Source organism: Cydia fagiglandana, chromosome 17 (assembly GCF_963556715.1).
Source record: "Cydia fagiglandana chromosome 17, ilCydFagi1.1, whole genome shotgun sequence".
Taxonomy (NCBI): domain Eukaryota; kingdom Metazoa; phylum Arthropoda; class Insecta; order Lepidoptera; family Tortricidae; genus Cydia; species Cydia fagiglandana.
Window position 1 is genome coordinate 15,872,774 of NC_085948.1, and position 17,311 is coordinate 15,890,084.

General features: G+C 41.7%; 1 protein-coding gene across 1 annotated transcript; it reads left to right on the forward strand.

Annotated features, from left to right (window-relative positions):
* The first annotated feature begins 4 nt into the window (after positions 1-4).
* LOC134672586 (SET domain-containing protein SmydA-8) lies at positions 5-13,707 on the forward strand. Its single transcript, XM_063530532.1, has 9 exons — positions 5-250; positions 880-1,035; positions 1,521-1,781; positions 2,216-2,338; positions 2,865-3,052; positions 5,291-5,506; positions 6,367-6,554; positions 11,292-11,404; positions 13,496-13,707. Exons 1-9 carry the CDS (start codon positions 5-7, stop codon positions 13,649-13,651), a joined length of 1,647 nt encoding a protein of 548 aa, XP_063386602.1. The 3' UTR covers positions 13,652-13,707.
* Positions 13,708-17,311: the final 3,604 nt, after the last annotated feature.

The window sequence follows — 17,311 nt, forward strand, 5'->3', positions numbered from 1 at the left end:
GCTGATGAAATCCCTCGGCTCCTGCTACGTCTGCCTCTCCCCGTCCTCGCAAAAATGCTCCGGCTGCCAAGAAGTCCACTACTGCTCTCGAGAGCATCAGAAGCAGCACTGGAAACAGCACAAGCACCAATGTACACCAGTCAGGGTGAAGGAGGATGAGAAGGTCGGAAGGTTCCTGGAGGCCACTAGGGATATCAAGCCTGGTGATATTGTGGTGAAGGAAAAGCCTCTGATAACTGGACCTTCGCAAGTAAGTTCCTTCATCATTTACAAAACGTATGACAGGTTACATCAGTTAGTATTAGAAGCTATAGAAGCACAAGCACCGATGTACCCCAGTCAGGGTCAGGGTCAGGGAGATGAGAAGTTTAGCAGGTTCCTTGAAGCGACCAGGGCATCGTGTCTGGGTGACGATGACGTGGTGGTGAAGTAAAAACTTCCTTTTACTAGACAGTAAGTACCTAAGTAATCTTTACATCCTTCGATAGAATTAACGATGGTGAAAAAATGCTCAGTAAATGTAAGAAACTATCACACCCAAGAAAGCATTACAAGCAGAAAATGTATCAGTATACACTGATTAAGAACTTTCCGCATACTTATTAAGCCTTTTAGTGTTCCATATCCTGTACAAGTGTAGTGCATGATTGTTTTCCATCGTAATTTCTCGGAAACGTTTGTATTTATCATGCTACTTCAGTCAACGTTAGTAAGTTTTGTAGCGTGACTGGCTGAAATAGCAAGACACGTTCGTACGTTTCCGTGAAAATACGATGGAAAATAATTATGCACTGCAGCTGTACAACTTTTCCAGTTAGATGACTGGAGAATACCAATCTATGAATCTAACTACATATTAGTAACGATAAACTGTTGCAGGTGACTCCACCAGTATGTCTCGGTTGCTACAAGCTGTTGGAAGCTGGTAAAACGGTGGACTGCGAGCTGTGCGGTTGGCCTTTCTGCTCTCAAGATTGCACTATGCGAGACGAGCATACACCAGAGTGCCACTACACCGAGAAAAGGGGGGAGAAGGTAAAGATAAAAATTAACTGCAAAGAGAAAAGTTTTTTTGTCCTCCCTTCTTCAATATGTTTCTTATTCTATGTCCAATTCCGCTATCTATGACTTTCTTTCTTCAAAATGTTTGTTACTAGCTTTTGCCCGTGACTTCGTCTGCGTGGAATTAGTAACAGCAGCTATAGTAGGTATAGCGCCTGGAATCCTATTCCTAACAGCAATCATTAAATTCGCGCATTGCTTACTTCAATTATTAGGCAATTCAATTCCACCCCCCTTTGCACTCTCTTCAGAGATGATTTCCGACATGAAAATTATCCTGTGTCCTTCCCCGGGAGTCAAACTATCTCTAGGTATACCAAATTTCAACTAAATCGTTTCAGCGGCTTAAGCGTGAAAAGGTAACAGACAGCCAGACAGACAGACAGACAGACACACTTTCGCCTTTATAATATTATTATTAGTACGGATGTCTCACCCATCTCCAACTTTTATTCCAGGTATCCATACCATCATCATCATTCGGCGTGCCGCACCCAAACTACCAGTGTATCACTGTTCTCCGCTGTCTCTACCAGCGCGACCACGACGTCAAACTCTGGGAGAAACTCCAAGCCCTGGAGTCACACTGCGAAGACCGCCGTGGGACTGACAAATGGCAGAATGATAGGAAGATGATCGCGGAGTTTATCTGGAAGTTCTTCAAGTTGGAGGGGGTGTTCAGTGAGGAGGAGATTATGAAGTGTTGCGGGATTTTACAGGTAGGTACCCAGTACCCAAACCTTACACGCTCTACTATTAATTCCTGGAAAATACGTCTTTGACATCGAAGCCAAGGAGTGGGCTCTGGTCTGATCACCGAAATCTTTTCAAGTAAGTGCAACACACTCCAGCACTTGCTTGCTTTTATACCTCCCTGAATTCTGCTCCTGGTGTCATTCCAAGTGTTCCAAGAGTATTTTTATAATCGTGAAGCTATCTTTTGCATCTGAACATTTAAAGTCTGGGATTTTTGAGGCCCACAAGCGAAATCCCTTTAATTGTTACTACATACGGCTATAAAAATGTATTCAATATTTACTTAAATTCTTAACCTCAATAAAACTTAAATCCTCCCTCCGCACCCGACCAAGATATTAAGCGAGGCCGGAAGCTGTCAGCTTTTCATCTTATTCTCAGTGTCATCTTATTTCAGATAAACGGCCACGAAGTCCCATTACTGGAGCCGGAGTATGTGTCAGTCTTCGATCGCATCTCCATGGTGGAGCACAACTGCCGCGCCAATTGCAATAAGAGCTTCACGTCTGATGGGCAGATTGTAAGTCTTATAACTTAGAGGCGAATGGAACTTATGAAAAATAAAGGGAGATGACAATTCTCAATTACTATGTCAGTTATACCTATACAATGTACATACACACACGAAAGACATTACACGTAAACACCTGTCATAGAAACATGAACTTATAAATATTACTTACATAGAATAACCGGCTCGGTGATGACAGGTATTTACTTGCATTGGCGCTGTCGTTTACATCTTAGCCCGGGCACTATCCACGTAATCCCAAAAATTGCGCCGGCATTGGTTTTTGCGGAAACGTCTGCCAGCTGACCATTCAACCCAGAGGTAAAACTAGACTTAGGCGTGATCCGAAATTTAAACCGTCGACTTTTAGTGCGGAAGGAAGGAAGTTTATTCTTCTTCTTAGTCGTCTTTGCAGAGTGTCGTGGTCAACTGCTGACATCAGGCACAGATGTCGCTTGCCGTACGATTACTCGCCATTCTCCTATATATTCAGTCTATTCACTTGGCCATTTTTAAACCACTGCATGGTCTCCAGGTCCTCTGCGCCGGCCAGGACATCCCCTCAGGCAGCCACATCACCGTGTGCTACACAGACCCTCTCTGGGGCACCGAAGCTCGACGCCATCATCTCGCGGACTCCAAGTTCTTTGAATGTGCGTGCGCGCGTTGCGCTGACCCTACGGAACTCGGAACTAATTACAGCGCTATTAAATGTAAAAAGAAGTAAGTGAAGTTTACTTTGAGAAATAAATCATAGGGCTGTTCAAAAACGGAGCTAGTACATGTTGTTAATGGTTTGGAATTGTCGTCCTTGGAATTTCAAGAGTTCAGTCGGTGCGGAAAACCTTCTAGTACCTACGTGAGGCTATTTTTGTACACTTCTAATAAAGCTAAAAAGTTATCGTTAGATAACTCAACTTTAAATTCAACTGTATATAAGAAACACAGATTTTTGCTCCGACAAAGTATGTAGAATGTATGTAGACCTTTTTGTGGCATCCCCTGCTACAGTAGTTCTGAAGATCCAAGCTAGGGGAAAACCTAAATTTCTTTTCTTTCCGGAACATACATTTTAATCAGTGAATGACTGATAACTTTTACTCATTCAAAGGACCGACATACTATGCAATATTATTACCCCACTGTTAGGTATACTCGTCTCACTCGTGTTTCGACTTTTCACAAAACTGTTTGCTTTAAGATAAAAACGAACTGTCTCCTTTTTTTGCGACTTTATTACTTTATTTTAGGATTAATTTCGTATTTACTTCAAGTAATTGATAATTGTAACTGTCTCCTTAATTTGCTTTCACATCCATCACGATAATTATATTTAACAGATAACAGTACTCTAAAGAAAGTCTGATTTGCGCTGCATTTAATTTTTGATTCTACGCATGACTTGGCACAACAGTTTACTGTCTTTGGGGTTGTGCACAAATCACGCGAGGTGTTTTCGGCTACTTTTTGACCCCCCACCCTCCTGGTGATATTTGGTGAGGGTTTTCGCTACCCTCCCCCCCCTCTCCCTACACAACCTCACGTGTATTTTTTTTTTAATTTTATCATTCGACCTAATTTAATTGTATATAGAAAATTTTGTTTATTTTTCTATTTTCGTTAAATAGACTCGCTATTTTGAAGTGCAGAGTGAAGATTTATGTTTAACGAAACCGAGAAAAAGTATCTACTCATGTGGTAGGTGTTTTATTTTTCATAGTTTCGTTCACTGTCGAAAAATTCACGTGAGGTTTCCTTATACCCCCCTCCCCCAACGTGATCTATCGTGATTTTTTCGTGACCCGGCCCCCCACCCCCTATCGAACCGCGCGTGATTTGTGCACAAGCGATTCTACACACACTGTGCAACATACTGTGCAAGTGTTAGACGTTTGAAATAATACTTACACAGTCTGTTCTATAGTATCATAATCGCAGTTAGCTTGGTTTGAGTGTATCTACAATATAAATTATGATCTATAACCATACTTCCTTTTTACCCGAGTAATGAAAAACCAAAAGGAAAAGCTGAGTCACGCTAGAACGGTCTGGGTCCGAGCCAAGGTATCCGACACTTCATTTTGTATAGAAAGCGTGATCAACTTTCATAGAAAACGAAGTGTCGGAGTCTTCTACCCGGTTCCGGACCGTTCTAGAGTGAATGAATGAATAGGAATGAATGAATGAATGTATGAATGAATGAATGATTTTTTATTTGCGGAATATGGGTTACAATAAGATGTTACAGTATTAGTTATATAGTCCATACTCTACTTAAATTAAGCATGCAAATATAAAATCTAGATTTCGTGGCTGGAAGTCACACAAAATAAAGATGCATTATAACTAAAATAAATGTAAATTCTTACATTAAACTATAACTAGCTCTTATTGCTAAACTTAGCATTTAAAAACTCGCTTATAGAGTAAATACATAATTCACATAGCCACAATATATGCAATTTTTTCTTGAATTGCGTTAAAGGAAGATTTTTTACGTCACTAGGAACCATCCTTTAAGGATGACTCACGTTAGACCGGGTCCGAACCGGAGCTTCCGGCGCATCGTTTTCTATGGAAAGCATCACGTGATCACCTGTCATGTCATAGAAAAGTAGCCCTGGAAGCTCCGGCCTGGACACGGCCCGGTCTAACGTGAGTCATCCTTTATGTTATGGTTTGGTCACGGTCACGGTTTGGTGAAACACATAACTATATGCACATATCAAAAAATACTTCTAAAAGAAGGAATTTGAAAATATAGGGGTCAGAGTTTTCCATTAGGTACACTTTACCTGTCCCTAAAATCTATAATTTAGGCTTTATTCCGCCATATTTAGTTTAGAATAAGTATACCTAATTATAATTAAAATGTTGGTCTCACAAAATAAATCCATTTGTCTAAAAAACACATATTATTGTGTATTCTGTATTACATTTTAAAACAATCCATCTCCACAGGGACTGCAAAGGCTACCTCCTCCCGGAGACCTTCCTCGTCCCAATCCTGCACAAGACCAAATCCCCAGACCCGTCGACCCGCAACCTGGACCTGAAGATGTGGGTCTGTCGGGTCTGCAAGGACGCCGTCTCTGACGCCATTATGCAACAGCTGCTCCAGGATATCGGGAGGGAGCTCAGCATCATGCCGAAGGGAGACGCTGATGCTTGTGAAAGGTATTCTTTCTCCTGAAGATGTGGGTCTGCCGGGTCTGCAAGGACGCCGTCTCTGACGCCATTATGCAACAGCTGCGCCAAGATATCGGGAGGGAGCTCAGCATCATGCCGAAGGGAGATGCTGATGCTTGTGAAAGGTACTCTTTCTCCTAAAGATGTGGGTCTGCCGGGTCTGCAAGGACGCCGTCTCTGACACCATTATGCAACAGCTGCTCCGGGATATCGGGAGGGAGCTCAGCATCATGCCGAAGGGAGATGCTGATGCTTGTGAAAGGTACTCTTTCTCTTGAAGATGTGGGTCTGCCGGGTCTGCAAGGACGCCGTCTCTGACGCCATTATGCAAAAGTTGCTCCAGGATATTGGAAGGGAGCTCAGCATCATGCCGAAGGAAGATGCTGATGCTTGTGAAAGGTATTCTTTCTGTTTTTTTTTCGGACAGGCTAAGATCATAAACTTACTAGGTAGTAGGTATCTACCTCGTCTTTGGTAAGATAAAATTTAATTTGAAGTCATTTTTAGTCCTAAAGGATGACTCACGCTAGACCGGGCTCTGCCCGGGCCGAGGCGTCCAACATGTCATTTTCTATGACGGCTGATCGGTAATCACATGTTGCTTTCTATAGAAAATGAAGCTCCGGCCCGGCCCCGGCTCGGTCTAGCGTGTCATCCTTTAAACAGTGCCAGTGTTACACTTCTAGCAACCTTATCTCAAGAATACTTTTGTAAAGTTGTTTTTTTTTTCTCCGCTGCTTAGCTAAGACCATACGTCCTTAGCACAAAACTGTTTTTGTTCAGAGAACTAATCTGGCTTGTATGCGCCATGTTTTTGTTACATTATTACTTGGCATTTTCTTTCCCAGGTTCATAAACCACTGCAGCGCCTACCTATACCCTCGGCACTACTACCTAACAGACGTCTCCCTAGCTCTAGCCCAGCTGATTGGTCAGGAGAGTGAGCTGGGATTGGCTTCAGTGAGCGATGACAGGCTTCTACTGAAGACTCAGCTCTGTCGCGGCATTGCTGATCTACTTGAGACCTTGGCACCTGGTAATAAAAGCGTTTTTGAAAGCAGCACCTAATACCTCTTGCCTTTCTACTTGACTGTATCACTAGCTCTAGCTCAGCAGGAGAGCGAGCTGGGTTTGGCTTCAGTGAGCGATGGCAGGCTTCTACTGAAGACAGCTCTGTCGTGGCATTGCTGATCTACTTGAGACCTTGGCACCTGGTAATAAAAGCGTTTTTGAAAGCAGCACCTAATACCTCTTGTCTCACTACTTGACTGTATCACTAGCTCTAGCTCAGCTGATTGGTCAGGAGAGCGAGCTGGGTTTGGCTTCAGTGAGCGATGGCAGGCTTCTACTAAAGACTCAGCTCTGTCGTGGCATTGCTGATCTACTTGAGACCTTGGCACCTGGTAATAAAAGCGTTTTTGAAAGCAGCACCTAATACCTCTTGTCTCACTACTTGACTGTATCACTAGCTCTAGCTCAGCAGGAGAGCGAGCTGGGTTTGGCTTCAGTGAGCGATGGCAGGCTTCTACTAAAGACTCAGCTCTGTCGTGGCATTGCTGATCTACTTGAGACCTTGGCACCTGGTAATAAAAGCGTTTTTGAAAGCAGCACCTAATACCTCTTGTCTCACTACTTGACTGTATCACTAGCTCTAGCTCAGCTGATTGGTCAGGAGAGCGAGCTGGGTTTGGCTTCAGTGAGCGATGGCAGGCTTCTACTAAAGACTCAGCTCTGTCGTGGCATTGCTGATCTACTTGAGACCTTGGCACCTGGTAATAAAAGCGTTTTTGAAAGCAGCACCTAATACCTCTTGTCTCACTACTTGACTGTATCACTAGCTCTAGCTCAGCTGATTGGTCAGGAGAGCGAGCTGGGTTTGGCTTCAGTGAGCGATGGCAGGCTTCTACTAAAGACTCAGCTCTGTCGTGGCATTGCTGATCTACTTGAGACCTTGGCACCTGGTAATAAAAGCGTTTTTGAAAGCAGCACCTAATACCTCTTGTCTCACTACTTGACTGTATCACTAGCTCTAGCTCAGCAGGAGAGCGAGCTGGGTTTGGCTTCAGTGAGCGATGGCAGGCTTCTACTAAAGACTCAGCTCTGTCGTGGCATTGCTGATCTACTTGAGACCTTGGCACCTGGTAATAAAAGCGTTTTTGAAAGCAGCACCTAATACCTCTTGTCTCACTACTTGACTGTATCACTAGCTCTAGCTCAGCTGATTGGTCAGGAGAGCGAGCTGGGTTTGGCTTCAGTGAGCGATGGCAGGCTTCTACTAAAGACTCAGCTCTGTCGTGGCATTGCTGATCTACTTGAGACCTTGGCACCTGGTAATAAAAGCGTTTTTGAAAGCAGCACCTAATACCTCTTGTCTCACTACTTGACTGTATCACTAGCTCTAGCTCAGCTGATTGGTCAGGAGAGCGAGCTGGGTTTGGCTTCAGTGAGCGATGGCAGGCTTCTACTAAAGACTCAGCTCTGTCGTGGCATTGCTGATCTACTTGAGACCTTGGCACCTGGTAATAAAAGCGTTTTTGAAAGCAGCACCTAATACCTCTTGTCTCACTACTTGACTGTATCACTAGCTCTAGCTCAGCTGATTGGTCAGGAGAGCGAGCTGGGTTTGGCTTCAGTGAGCGATGGCAGGCTTCTACTAAAGACTCAGCTCTGTCGTGGCATTGCTGATCTACTTGAGACCTTGGCACCTGGTAATAAAAGCGTTTTTGAAAGCAGCACCTAATACCTCTTGTCTCACTACTTGACTGTATCACTAGCTCTAGCTCAGCTGATTGGTCAGGAGAGCGAGCTGGGTTTGGCTTCAGTGAGCGATGGCAGGCTTCTACTAAAGACTCAGCTCTGTCGTGGCATTGCTGATCTACTTGAGACCTTGGCACCTGGTAATAAAAGCGTTTTTGAAAGCAGCACCTAATACCTCTTGTCTCACTACTTGACTGTATCACTAGCTCTAGCTCAGCAGGAGAGCGAGCTGGGTTTGGCTTCAGTGAGCGATGGCAGGCTTCTACTAAAGACTCAGCTCTGTCGTGGCATTGCTGATCTACTTGAGACCTTGGCACCTGGTAATAAAAGCGTTTTTGAAAGCAGCACCTAATACCTCTTGTCTCACTACTTGACTGTATCACTAGCTCTAGCTCAGCTGATTGGTCAGGAGAGCGAGCTGGGTTTGGCTTCAGTGAGCGATGGCAGGCTTCTACTAAAGACTCAGCTCTGTCGTGGCATTGCTGATCTACTTGAGACCTTGGCACCTGGTAATAAAAGCGTTTTTGAAAGCAGCACCTAATACCTCTTGTCTCACTACTTGACTGTATCACTAGCTCTAGCTCAGCTGATTGGTCAGGAGAGCGAGCTGGGTTTGGCTTCAGTGAGCGATGGCAGGCTTCTACTAAAGACTCAGCTCTGTCGTGGCATTGCTGATCTACTTGAGACCTTGGCACCTGGTAATAAAAGCGTTTTTGAAAGCAGCACCTAATACCTCTTGTCTCACTACTTGACTGTATCACTAGCTCTAGCTCAGCAGGAGAGCGAGCTGGGTTTGGCTTCAGTGAGCGATGGCAGGCTTCTACTGAAGACAGCTCTGTCGTGGCATTGCTGATCTACTTGAGACCTTGGCCCCTGGTAATAAAAGCGTTTTTACAAGATTACCTGCCTCTACCCTCACTACTAACTGTACCTATAACTAGCTCTAGCCCAGCTGATTGGCAAGAACTCCAGGCCGCCTAGCCAAGGTTACAATCGCTATCGCTTCGACAACGAAAAGCGTTATGTATCTCTATCACTCTTCCACATTAGTGTGACAGTGACAGTTGCGTTTCGATCGCTACGGAGCGTTAGCGATTGGCATCTTGGCTACGCGGCCAGGAGAATGTGCATCTGTACCGTTTCCAGTTTAGTACCACATTTTATACAGGATGTTACTGACCATCGGGCTTTAAATCCGGGGCTCGATTCTACTCGCTAAACGGAGCTACTTTTATCCGCAACCCCGAAATCCCGAATTTTTTTTTAACTTTGCATACATTTTGGCTGATCAGCTGTCGACGTTTTCTATGGAAAAGCCAAAAAATTTTCCCCGATTTTAGGGTTGGTCCCATAGTAAAAGTAGCTCAGTTTAGCGAGTAAAATCAAGCCCTGGAATTAAAGCCCCATGGTCAGACACATACTGTATTCGTTGATAACTCAGATGTTTAGAATGTGTAGGTATGTGGGGCATTCCAGAAAAATATGACGCTATTAACACCTCTGATAAGGCTAAGAAGGCAATATTTGGTGTAATAACGTTTATTAGCTTAGCTTTAAATTCAGCTGTATATAATACTTTATTAAAAGATAGCTGTCATACGCGTCACATCCCCGAGAAAGTAGACCATTTTGTAGAGTGACTCATGTTTCTTTTTCAAATAAAAATGTTGATTAAATCAAATAGAAAGGGGGCGTGTAAATCATTCCATTCATGGTGGGTATAATAAAAGGGCAGTTTGTTAGAAGAAATATTGTAGGTATTACGTTCCGCTTATAGATATCATGCTTAGCAGATGACCCATTATGGAAACCACAGATGTGCATGTTTAACTACCTTAGATACTACTATATATACCTGATAATGACCGAATGGTCTTATGGAACTTTTAGTAGGAATACAAGATAAGGCGCTATTATTGTTTGTCCTTTTCATAGCGTCACTTTCATTTATGCTTACCTACTTTTAAAAAGTCTTAAGTGCCCCGTCAAAACGGTAGCCGTTATTAAATGCCCACCAGGCGCTTCGTGAGCAAATGAACCCAACTAAAATATTTACACTCTAAAAAAAATTTGGTTGGCCCTATCAATATTTTGATAGTCGTAATCAAGCATCTTGATTCCATACGAGCCTAACAAGGACTTCGACATTTCAAATAAGGTAATTCTGATTGATCTTACTATTGCTATGTAACTGAGCCAACTAAGATCTTGTTCAATATATACATGAAAAAGAATTATGGTAACTAATTGACCCTAGTAAGATCAACTAAGCTTGATATTTATTGAATCAACCTACGTTACATAATTATGTCAACAAGTTAATAATAGATGCAAGGTATACAATTGTTAGGATTAATCAATACCTACTTTATTGGTTTAATCACAGATACACTTATTGTTTTAAGTAATCAGCTTTCATTGATTTATATAAGATCGTAATTGTTGTAATTAACTTAACGTCAACTAAGAAGAAACTGCTCTTAGTTGGTCTTCATTTTTTAGAGTGTACCTACGTTGTTTTTGATTTGTTGACAGGAAAGTTAAAACGTTATTTTAATTTCGTTACATTGGGTATGTTCGGTACCTAACAAGTACAGCATGTTTCAACTCTGTAGTGGTATACTTTTGACTCCAATTTTCATCTTTAAATTGAATTTTAGTACCAAGGGGTGGTGGCCGAGTGAATATTCTTCATAGAAGTTTCGCAACTTAAGAAACTTCTCCTCTGCCCGACTTTCAATCCGGAGGTCGCGGGTTCAAATCCTGGCTCGTACCAATGAGTTTCTCGGAACTTATGTACGAAATATCATTTGATATTTACCACTAGCTTTTCGGTGAAGGAAAACATCCTGAGGAAACCTGCATACATCTGCGAAGAAATTCAAAGGTGTATGTGAAGTCCCAAATCCGCATTGGGCTAGCGTGGCGACTATAGGCCAAGCCCTCTCGCGCATGTGAGGAGGCCCAGCAGTGGGACGTATATAGGCTGAATTATTATTAAATTGCATTTTTCCAGCGGAGGTCCGCCTGCGGGGCACCCTGCTCTTCGAGCTACATGCTGCAGTGGCAGAGACTGGACGGAGGAAGTCCATGACTGATGGTCCTGGGGTCATGCTTGGATATGTCTCGGTAGGCCTGAACTCTTTTAAACTCTGAAGTCTGAATTATTTTTAGCGCGTTAAAATGTTAAAAATGTTTGTGTCACGTCAAGTACCTATCGCGCTCTAGGGTCTATTGCACAGATTTAGAGAGTGTACAAGCTTAGCAATGTGCCAAAAATAGTTATTTACGATACAAGTGCGGAAAAGAGGAAATCGACACAAGTTGCGAATTACCTATTCGCACGTGTATCGTACAACTTTTTTTAATACAGTTGCTCAAAAAGTGCTACTTTACGTAGCTGTTTAGCGTGCGGAGAGTTGGTTATCTCGAACTAGTGCTTTTTACTTTTCCAATTTTTTTAAATTTATATTTGTTCCAATTCACGACTACTTATTGATGAGTGTTAATATTAGTTTCCTTTAAACGTCGTAATCAGCATAAAAACCTACCGTTAATGTAAGAATACGAAAAATATTACATATTTCATATTTAATTAGGTACTTACCTACCTCTTCATCATTATAACACGTTTATTTTTTAATATTCAATACTGAAAATTCCGTTCTTAATAAGTTGACTGAATGGAACGGAATAGCTGCCAAACGCCCATAGATATAATATACTTAAAGACGACGTCTAACCGAGCTGTCACTGTTACCACTTTTGTTTAGTGTACGATTAACAATGTTTTTCTTATTTTTTCGCAACTGTATTAAAAAACGTCGTTCGATACACGTGCGGAAATGTCATTCTTCACTCGTCCCGAGTCTTGCCACTCGCCTGCGGCTCGTGGCAAGATATCTCGGTACTCGTGAAGTAATGACATACCTTCCGCACTAGCATCGAAATGTACTATTACAGTACATATGGCCCTTAAAAGTGCTATTTGAAATGAAATGAAATGAAATTTATTAATGTATGTTGAGAATGGGTTACATAAGCTTAAATTAATTGCTACTCCATTAGTCTCACCAGACTCTACCTTTCAGGCGTACAATACATTTTATTTTACGCACAAGTGCGGGAAAATAGCACCATATGTACTGTAAAAAATATTTTTATATGTATGAGACATGTCTCGTTGAATAGTGTCATGTCTCGTTGAGTGTGCCCGCTGCACACAATGGCGATGGCTTGTCATGGACCATCCTTGACCACTGTGTACTGGCTCCCAAAATGGCTGTAATAAAATGTTATAGGTACAGTGCCGGATTAAGATATTTTGATGCCCTAAGCATTTCTAGACCATTTTTCGATATAAAAACGCAATATGATAGACAGTTGTACATTTTTACTTTTAGTATGGAAATAAATCACATCATTTTATCACGGAAATTGACAGTACTGCAGCAGTAACGTTGCAACAGAGTAATGTTGCTGCAGTCGGCACCCAAATGTCATCTTTATCATACCTTAGAAAGAAATTGAAAACGCGAGCGAAGCGAGCGCGAAAATTTTTCGATATAAAAAACGCAATTTTACTTTTAGTCCCAACCAGGCGGGAATCCAGGATTCCATACAGAGAAGGGATGTGACAGTTTTCTATCAGCCTAGCTTCGCAAAGGGCTCGATATTTAAGGGTCTCAGCAAGGTTGTTTTCATGCATAAGTAAAAGATGCAAGAAAGCAGAGCTTGGAATTGACCAAGTGAATTGAATTGGCGAAGTGTGAGCAAGGCAGTAGGTCCAGCTGCGAAAAAGGAAAGTTTGGATTTGGATCCACGCCAAAGTGTAATTAAGGCAGAAGATCAACTTTGCCGTAAAGCAGAAGGCCTCGCATAAGACCTAACGCCGAACCGCAAAAGAGTGGGTTGAAATCGAATCTATGCATGTAATCACGTCTCTTCTACTGCTACCGATTGTTTCCCAAAGAATTACGCGCCATTATTTTTGCTAATTAGCTTTTGGACAGCTAAAAAAAATCGTGTGGTGAAAACGATGTGTCTGTGACAAATTTTAAAATTTGTTCACCTTTTTCAACCTGGCATTTTGGTGCCCCCCCTGAACGTGGTGCCCTAAGCACGTGCTTGTTTTGCTTATTGGTTAATCCGGCACTGTATAGGTATAACATTGTGTGACACTGTACTGGGGCCTATACATAATAAATATATGTATTGCAGGAATCCCGGCGAATCCTCCTGGAATCCGTACAACTGCTGAAGCACGAGCCCCCGGAACTGCCCGAAGGCCGCATCGCTCAGCAGGCGCGCTCCAACATCATACATATGGACGAGCTCATCAAGAACTTGGCTGCCAATCTGCCCGCGCCTCTTTAAACATACCAGCAAGCGTATTATGGAAGCGGTTATTGCCAAGCCAAGTTTGACAATCGCCAAAAGAAAAAAAATGTATCGGGGTTAAGGTGACAGTCCATTTCCAACGACAGCTGCACTACTGTTCATTTTACTATGGAAATTGACAATGACAGCGACGCGTTCAGTACCGGTAGCAGCTGCGATTAGGAATGGAATGTTACCATTATACCTACTGCATGATGACAGACGCTACGAAAACACAACACTATTACCGTACAGTCACCTGCATAGGTACCCTTCGAAGGCCGCAAAAATATGTGACGCGCCGCTCTTACGGCTCTACAAATATTAAGATCGTGTCAGATATTTTTGCGGCCTTCGTTTGTGTAACATATTATTGCAGATGACTGTACATTATATAAGTTCCAATGTTTTCTATCAACGATTGTTATGTTGGCTAGGTTCCCAGATATATGTAGAGCTCGCTCCGTACAATAAATATTAAACTTTCATATTATCCCTATATACCGAACTAGTCAAATAAATTGAGTTAATTTATCTAGTTGTTTCTTATTCCTTCGCATCGCATAGGAATCCGTTCTACTATTCTGTCACTGGTTATCAATTTTTACAGGCGATTTATTAAGTATTTTCGCCAGGGTCACAGAATAAATAATAGTTAGTACTAGGTACAGAGCACTCACTCTCTAACAAAACGCGTCTGTTACGATCAGCACAGATATGGCCGAGCGCCACGCGCGGCTTATGTAATGGCAAACCCCAAAATTGGGGTCGAACGGATGTACTTTTAGCTACCTGTAGCATTAGGGGTCATCAATTAATTACGTCACACGAATTTCTAGGTTTTTTGACCCCTCCCCCCTTCTTGTCACACTTGGTCACATTTGGCAAACCCCTCCTCCCTAGTGTGACGTCGCATTTTTTCACGAAATCGCCAAATCGAATTAAGTAAGTACCTAAGTATTATTAATATTTTATCAAAATATTTTTGACGATATAAATATTAGTAATTTTATAACCCAAAAGTGCTTAGGAAAGAAAATTAAACGAATAAAAACGATTATCGTTTTAAAAACTTGTTATTTAAATGTATAGCGAATATAATAATTTAAATAAATTTTCGGTTACTGATGAAGTTAAAGTAACGTCACAAAGTTTGTGTCACCTCCCTCCCCCATGTCACAATATGTCACATTTTCTTGACCCCCTCCCTCCCCCTAAACGTGTGATGTAATTAATGGATGACCCCTTATTGTTCAAAATTACGATTTTAGCGTTGAACACGTAACACAAGCCCTACAGTACATTGATAAAATGATCGCTCGATACTTCTAGATAGGAACGCGTTTTTTCTATTCTCGGGACCTGGCCCGCTTTCCCTGCTCTATTAGCACTGCTTTTAATTAATAAAAGTGTCACCACAAAGTTGGACAAGCTATTCAAGCTTCCGAGAACGGGAGTAGATGGCGGAACGTATCGTAAAATGGGCCTACTTTGCTTCAATATTAATAAGTAGACTATCACTGTTGTAACATTTAAATAAGGTTTGTCTCGAAGCGTAGAGAAGCGGTGAAATTTCCATTTTTCCTTTAATTTAAAATTAATAAGTGTAAATTATTAGCAAGCCAAGGCAATATTTTTTGGCCTACACCGCACCAACTCCGAGTGGTACGGGAGTCTCACTTGCCCCCCTCACTTTGCCTATCAAAAAACTGGACAAGTGCCAGTCGGACTCGCGCACGAAGGATTCCGTACCACTACGCAAAAAACGGTAAAATAATTACTTTTGTTGTATTGTAGCCCCACGTAAATATTTATTTAATTTATTTCATTCAGTTTTTAGTATTTGTTGTTATAGCGGCAACAAAAAATTTATTTACCAGAAATGATACATACATATGGTTTACTTAACCTAATATGACCGCCACACTAGGCCAGGCCTTATCCTGTCTCGTGGAGTCAGTTTAAACAATTCCAATTTTCAATAGCTTAAATATCTTCCTACGCTGAAGTTTTGGATTTATACCTACATAGTAATACATATAGGTATGGCCTAAAAATGCAGGTTATCATTTTTCAAACATGTCGTCCGCCAAAACATTAAGAATATGTCTGAGGTAGTTAGTTATGCAACTGTTTTCTGCGGAATCTAAGTAAATGTATCAACAAGAAGAGTCAACAGATGTTAAGGCTCCGTGGCGTTCTCACAACAAATACTAAGTCCAAAAATTATACCTATAATAATAACAATAGCTTCCAATGCCTGCTGAAACCGGTTCACGGGTATCTATTGATGTACCCGTGAATGGGTTCCAGCAGGCGTTCTACATGACATCAAGTCTCTCCAAACGGCCTCTGCGTGTTGGATCCATATCCCCACGCACGCTTCATAAATGACCGGGCTCGAAGAACCCGAGAGTTTTAAAACGGAGATACAAATAAATGATGTGTTAACATTATCATGGCAGGTGTTCGAATCTCTTTACAATAGCCAAGTCTTAAGCTCCAACCAAACTTCATCCATTTAACCCTGAACTCTTTCCACCTATATTACAATAGCCCCAATATGCCTGCTGAGACCGGTTTACGGGTATCTATTGCTGTACCCGTGAATGGGTTCCAGCAGGCGTTCTACATGACATCAAACTTGATGTCTTATAGGGCCTCTGCGATCTTCGCTTCGGCCCCACGCACGCCACCCAGAGACCCCATGGTCCCGAGATATGGTTAGACATACAAATATTAAATGACCGGGCTTGAAAACCCGAGGGTTTGTAACGAACAAACAAATAATACAACCGATACAACCTTCAACCATACAAAGAGAAGAGCTTACTCCCATCTCAAAGGCTGGTAACGCACTTGCAACCCTGGTGTTGCAGGTTTCCGTGAGCAACGGTAATTGCTTACCATCAAGTGATGCGTATCGTCGGTGCGAATAAAAAAATCGCTGTGTTTTTTTACGATTTTTTGATTTTTGCATATTTGAATTCCTTTTTAAATTTCCCGTCGACCCACATAAATATTTTTGTTATATCTTTATTAGTTTTGAAAATAAAACAGAACAGAAACAAAAAAATAGCTATGTGATTTTTTAGCACATAACGATATTAAATGCCTTGTTTTCCGTCGAGGGTGATGGCGATAATGTTGCACATGGCGATTTATTGTAGAATGGATTACCCGACATAGACCCTAAAATCCGCTATGTATCATCTATTGTAGAATGGATTACCCGACATAGACCCTAAAATCCGCCATGTATCATCTCTCGTACTATGTTACTTTGGCAACAAATCGCTATGTGTACAAATTTCACACATGACGATTTTAATGATCCAAATTTAAGTCGCTATGTAGCAAAATTTGGTTAAAATAATTATATTGTAAAAAATTACATATAAATCTGTTTATTTTCTTCATGAGTATCATGTAAAAATCATTGATCTATCAGAAAAAAAATACAGGCGCAACAAATGTAATATATTACAAACAGGAAAATAAACAGTTATTTTTGTCTCCTGAAAAGTAGCTTAAAAATACATGGCGATTTTTTTATTCGCACCGACGGTATGCTTGTTTGCCTCCCATATCATAAAAAATGATTTGCTTAGTTACAAAGAATGTTACCGTCGCCTTAACACCTTCGTCTATGCGTCC

What these genes read in the sequence shown, in the direction of transcription:
- LOC134672586 (XM_063530532.1), top strand. Translation starts at nt 5, where the DNA reads ATGAAATCCCTCGGCTCCTGCTACGTCTGCCTCTCCCCGTCCTCGCAA. An exon ending in TCACGTCTGATGGGCAGATT is followed by an intron (nt 2,339 to 2,864) that starts GTAAGTCTTATA and finishes CATGGTCTCCAG; the next exon opens with GTCCTCTGCGCCGGCCAGGA. An exon ending in TCATGCTTGGATATGTCTCG is followed by an intron (nt 11,405 to 13,495) that starts GTAGGCCTGAAC and finishes TATGTATTGCAG; the next exon opens with GAATCCCGGCGAATCCTCCT.